General features: G+C 38.5%; 1 protein-coding gene across 1 annotated transcript; it reads left to right on the top strand.

Moving 5' to 3' along the window:
• Window positions 1-3,864: 3,864 nt before the first annotated feature.
• RPS29 (ribosomal protein S29) lies at window positions 3,865-5,569 on the top strand. The gene is made up of 3 exons (XM_053594370.1): window positions 3,865-4,020; window positions 4,262-4,361; window positions 5,450-5,569. The coding sequence occupies exons 1-3, from the start codon at window positions 3,959-3,961 to the stop codon at window positions 5,456-5,458; spliced, it is 171 nt and encodes a 56-aa protein (XP_053450345.1). The 5' UTR covers window positions 3,865-3,958; the 3' UTR covers window positions 5,459-5,569.
• The last annotated feature ends 431 nt before the right edge of the window (window positions 5,570-6,000 follow it).

The raw sequence follows: 6,000 nt of genomic DNA on the forward strand, positions 1-6,000 counted from the left end.
TGGAAGAGACAAGTAAATCAACAATCACTACATAGGGATAAATGTTAGATAAGACCTTTAGAGGAGTATAAAGTAGGGAGATGATGAAGCAACTTGTTTGCTAAACCAAGGCCTTTGAACTTTAACCTGAAAGTTCTGGAAAACCTTTTAAAAATTTTAAGCAGGATAAAATTCAGATGTATTCAGGAAGGTTCTTCTGGCCAGTAAAGAGCTTACTTTGGAAGTAGGGCAATCCTGGAGGCAGGGATATCAGGCAGCTAATGTAATAATCAAGCCTTCATACTGCAGTCCATTAAATTTCTAAAGGAATCTCTTTTTACAGAATCCTAAAGTTTTGGAGCTAAAACACAGTTTATAGATATTCTTCAATTCTCTCATTTTACACAAGAGGGAAAGTTATAATACTTGGTCATGATGTCCTAGATAATGTTAGAACAAACAGGGTTAGAGCTCGTCTCAGATGCTGCATTTACTTTTTCCCAAAATCCTTCATGGATTTCCATTCTTGACAATTAAATCAAATATAATTGCCCAAAGGCTTGTCCGTAGCTTTCTTTGGAATCAGGTCCTTTACCTAGCAAGACAAATTGCTCCAGGGCAGCCTCTGTGGTTTTTCAGTTTCTACATAGTACCTGTCCTTGGGATTCACCTTCGTCAGAATTAAACAATGCATTTAAAACGGACATTTCATTATCACATTTGGGTCTTCACAGCAAGAATTTTACATTATCCTGTCTAAAATTCTGCTATATGAGTACTTATTTAATGCCCTTTCTCACCTTTAGATGGCCTGAGTTACTGCTGTTATGAACACAATACAAGGTCTAATGTAGTGTTTACATACAGTAGGTACTCAATGCCTACTTGTAGAAAGAATAAATGAATATTGATTTTAATTTATTCATTTAACAAATATTTATGAAAGCCTTCATTGTCCTAGAATAGAGTGATCCACATTCAATTAATGTTGCTTATGTTAGGGTAAGTAGCTAGCATTTGGGAGGGGGAAAAAGCTGGATTTCTCCCTTCTTCCTGCAAGGAATAAATAAAATAAATAAATTAATTAATTAATTAAATTTTAGGCCAATTCGAGATTTAAAATAAAACTGAAAATGCCAAAATAATCACAGGAAGCCACAGAATTTTTTAGAATTTTGATGCAAAGCCTAAATTCTAATACATAGACTTTAAAACTTTTTGTGCAGAAAGGTATATAATAAAAATAAATAAGAATTTGAGATGGTGAAGAATAAACTAACTTTGCAATTAAAATGGAGGTCAAAGATGTATTTCCTTGCATGTAAGTACAAATAGATAAACTACAGATTATCAGCACACCAAGAAAGGAGGCTGTGGACTCCAGGATGTTCTCAGATAAAGGTATATAAGATGTCTGGCTTATAAACATAAGAAATGTACTCAGCCTCATCAAAGAGTCAAGCTAAACCGGCACTTCACCATTTTTAGGCTATCTGAACAACAAATATAAAAAAGTTTGCTAGTTCATCTGTTGGGAGATTGTGGGAAACAGTTACTTTCTATGGGTATGAGTCTGATTGTTACAATTTCTACAGGGGAAGTTATAATTATTTATAAAAGCTCATATTCTTTGACCTAGAAGCTCCATTTCCAGAATGCTATTTTATTTTTATTTATTTATCTTTATAAAGACAGGGTGTTGCTCTGTCACCCAGGCTGTGGTAGGGTGCCACAATCACAACTCATTGTAACCTTGAACTCCTGGGCTTAAGCAATCCTCCTGGCTCAGCCTACTAAAGTGCTGGGATTATAGGCATGAACCACCACGTCTGATCTGAGGATGCTATTTTATAGATATACTTTATTTTATATATATATATATATATATACCTATAACTATAGACACACTTTATAAAATCTTATAGACTTTCTTATTTCTATATATTTATCTGTAGATATAAGTACAAAGAAATGTTCACCCAAGAATATTTCAGTTCACCTTCAATCTCTGTTTTGTTGTATATTTCATCATAATACCCTTTATACCCTTCTAAGATGCTTTGTACTCTATTTATTCGTGAAAAACATTGAATATGGTATGCTTCTGTTGTAAAAATGAAAAGAAATATATAAAAATATAAATACCAATATATGTGTGTGCCCACACATATATATAAATATACATGTGTGACCCTATATTATACTTATACATCAGTGACATATAAATTCCAGGAAAGTTATAGAAGTCTGACATTGGAGCCTCCCCAATCAGGCTTTAAAATAAAATAACTTTTTATTCTTACCTAATACTAGACCTTTTGTGCACTTCCTGTTCTGGTTATACAAGGTTATTCACCTTCCCCAAACTTTTTCCAATTCCATTCTTAGCTCAAGCTCTTAATCTCACCAAGCATTTCCTTCTATCAAGTGTTGCCTGCAGAAATCCCATTTTTCTAGGTCCAGCTCAAAATTCCCTCAAAAGGACCTCAAGTTAAAATTAATTTCTCTTTCTTTGTTTTCATACTTCATAAGCACATCCATTATTCAATAATATTCTGCTTACTTCCTTGTATGCATACTGACTGGGCACAAAAGTGAAAGGAGAGGAAAGAGCTCTGGGAGATAATCCTGTTTCCCATATTAGATTAGCAAATTTTGAGGGCCGCCGTATCAGTCACGTCTGATTTTTAAATCCCCTTCTTTAAACATAAAACAATGCCTAACTTAAGGATTGGATAGCCTGTACCTAACTAGAAACCTGAAAAAAGTTACCATAAAGAAGTGTTGTATTTCAATTCTAATTGAAGAGTTTATGTGTAAAAGTTTCCTGAATTGTTACCCTGTGTGCAACGTTTCATAAATCTAGTTGGTTTTGATTTCAGAGCCATGCACAATTTTATCTAGAGGCATTATAAATGATCATTTGGCATTTGGACATTTTTCAAAAGGGATTTGGTTTTTATTATGATTTTTCTTCGTTATATATATTTTCTACTAATTTTTCATCAAATTTTCTGGTCAAAGCAACATAAACTATATATTACTTGTTTATCACTTTATTTTACTTTTATCAATTTAAGTTCAGCCATCTACATTTAAGTATCAAATACACTAAAAGGACCAGAGAACCTCCTATCGTTCTTTTTTCCTTTTCTTCTTTTCTGGAAGGGTGTGGGTGTATTTCTTCAATAAACGCTGTCGATTTAAAAAAAATCAAATTGAAAATGCATTGTGTTTAACGAAATAAAAGGAAACTCCTACAGTTCACTTGTAATTATTGCAGCTGACTTTAGGTGTTTTTTAAGCTTATTCCAGTAGGTGTCACTGTGGAGTTGAAGCAAAATCCATTTCCAAGTACAAACTTTTAATTAAAAGAACATGAAAGGTTCAGTCGATAAAAGTGTGTTTAATTTTTTGAGAGTTCAAAATTCCACTGCTTTATTTTTCAAAAGAGACGGGGTCTCACTATGTTGCCCAGGCTGGAGTGCAGTGGCTATTCACAGGCGCGATCCCACTACTGATCAGCACGGGAGTTTTGACCTGCTCCGTTTCCGACCTGGGCCGGTTCACCCCTCCTTAGGCAACCTGGTGGTCCCCCGCTCCCGGGAGGTCACCATATTGATGCCGAACTTAGTGCGGACACCCGATCGGCATAGCGCACTACAGCCCAGAACTCCTGGACTCAAGCGATCCTCCTGTCTCAGCCTCCCGAGTAGCTGGGACTACAGGCACGCGCCACCGCGCCCGGCGGTGAAACGGCGGTGCTAGACCGTATTAGAAGCTGTAGTGTGGTGACGTCACTAACTACCCCGCCTGCTCATTTCCAATAGCTCGCTCTACTCCCTAGTGAGACACCGTTGCCGCAGTGCGCGTGCGTCACCTTTTAGCACGGCATTCTGGGTAAACTGTCCCGAAAGTTTGAAGGGCGCACGCGCACAGCAACTACTTCCTTTTGCCTCGTTGCACTCCTGAAAGCAAGATGGGGCACCAGCAGCTCTACTGGAGCCACCCGCGAAAATTCGGCCAGGGTTCTCGCTCTTGGTAAGAAATAGATTGTGGTTTTAGGGAGAGGTTGCTCTGGGGTGCGAGGTTGCTTAAAAGTCTCAATTAGAGGAGCCCGCGGGCGGCGCGCGAGGAGGGGAGACGGGATCGGAGCTGCGAGCGCCGCCATTACAGGCCTCTCGATGGGCCTGTAAGGGTCGCCGGCGCGGGTGGTGCCCCTCGGAGCGGGGAGTCCTGTAACTTTCGCGACCTGCAAAAAACGCAGTCTCTGTCCTTGCAGTCGCGTCTGCTCAAACCGGCACGGTCTGATCCGGAAGTACGGCCTGAATATGTGCCGTCAGTGCTTCCGTCAGTACGCGAAGGACATCGGGTTCATTAAGGTACGGTCCGCGGGCGGAGGAGCTGGCCGGTTCTCGGAGTGGGCGCGCCTCGCTTCTAGGTAGTAGGGCTTCTGTTAGCGGTTGACTCTGTCGAGGGTTTGGGCCTTGAGGTCGCCAGAATGGGGAGGGCAGAGACTTGAAACGAGTCTTTCTGGCCCCATTTTGCTTATCTCGCTCTGCCTGGTAAGTTTTAGGTGCCGTGTATTATGTTGGATAAAATTACTCTTCTCCCGAAGTCACTAAAGTTAAATTCTACATCTCCTTTATCGGCCTTAAAAATATCTGGACGTTTCCTAACCGAATATATGTGTTAACCAGTGATCCGAAATGTTTGATAGCGCTAGATAGGCTTTGTTAGGATTCAGCGAACAAGGGTCTGCCATTTAATAATTCTGTGACCTTGTTCAAGTTAATGCTTATTTGAAGCTTTCTTGGCTGTTAAAGATAATGTAAGATGGGTGTTTTAGAAGGTGAAAAGTAATTTCACATTGGTTCTTGAAAATCGCCAGCTGATTCCTAATTATTTTGTGTAGAATGTAGTGTTTTTGTGTTTGTGTATGATAGTGATGTAAATTGTTATTAAGAGATCTTTGATGTGGCAGAGACAGTATCTTTAATCTCAGTGCTGGCCAAATACTTGAGTGTACTTAGTGTTAGCTTGTGGACAATTTGCATAACTTGGTGGGAAGTCTTATCGTAGATGAGAGTCCATGATGGTCCACTTACTGGCTTTGTGTCTGTTCTTTATCAGAGGTTGAGATTGTTAGTGTATTTACCTAATGACCATCCTGAGTGAGCATTTAGTGATAGTAGTGTTTTGCCTTGAGAAATACTTCTTTGAGGGACGAAGTGGGCATACCACTACCAGAAATCATATTCTAAAATGTAGTAAGGTCTGTGGAGCAGCTTATATTGTAGGCGTTCAGTAAACATTTATACTAGCATAGATTTTGATGTAGTTAGTTTGGGTAGGTCACATTTCCAGCTTAAACAGTATTCTATGCTGAACTGATCCTTGTCAAAATCAAGCTGAGTCTTTAAAAAACTTTTTGAAATAATCCGTTTCCTATCTTTTTTCTTTTTTTCAGTTGGACTAAGTAATCTTCCTTGAATGGATTCTCCAGGGAGATGCCATGAAAGAAACCCAGCTAACTCAATACATCCATAGATGAACAACACATGTACATAAAATAAAATTTTAAAAAACCCTTCAGTTTGTGAGTGTTTTAATGTGACCAGAATAGTTAAATGGTTATAGAAATCTCCGTTCAAAATTTATTTCTTTTTAATTTTTTCAATTTACTGAGGGGCTCAGTATAGTAGTAAAAGTGAGGGGTGGAGGATTCCTGGATACAGCAATGATTTTCAACCAGAGTGATGTGGAAATTTTTAAAGATCCTTATTTTTGAAAGAAGCTTGAATCACAGTAAGTATAGTCTCCTTTGTTCTTTTTTTTTTTATCAACATAATTTAAGTGTGCTGTGGAAGTTTATAGGTTCAAGTGTGCTGTGAAAAGGTTGAGAAAACTGGAGTCTTTTGAGACAGCAGTGTCATGGCTAGAGCTGAGTGAGAAAGTAAGGCAAATTTTGTATTATCCTGTATGCCATAGGTATTGTAAGAAGAGCTTCCATATAGAGAG

This window comes from Nycticebus coucang, chromosome 6 (genome assembly GCF_027406575.1).
Source record: "Nycticebus coucang isolate mNycCou1 chromosome 6, mNycCou1.pri, whole genome shotgun sequence".
NCBI classification, from domain to species: Eukaryota; Metazoa; Chordata; class Mammalia; order Primates; family Lorisidae; genus Nycticebus; species Nycticebus coucang.

What these genes read in the sequence shown, in the direction of transcription:
- RPS29 (XM_053594370.1), top strand. Translation starts at nt 3,959, where the DNA reads ATGGGGCACCAGCAGCTCTACTGGAGCCACCCGCGAAAATTCGGCCAG. An exon ending in GGCCAGGGTTCTCGCTCTTG is followed by an intron (nt 4,021 to 4,261) that starts GTAAGAAATAGA and finishes CTGTCCTTGCAG; the next exon opens with TCGCGTCTGCTCAAACCGGC.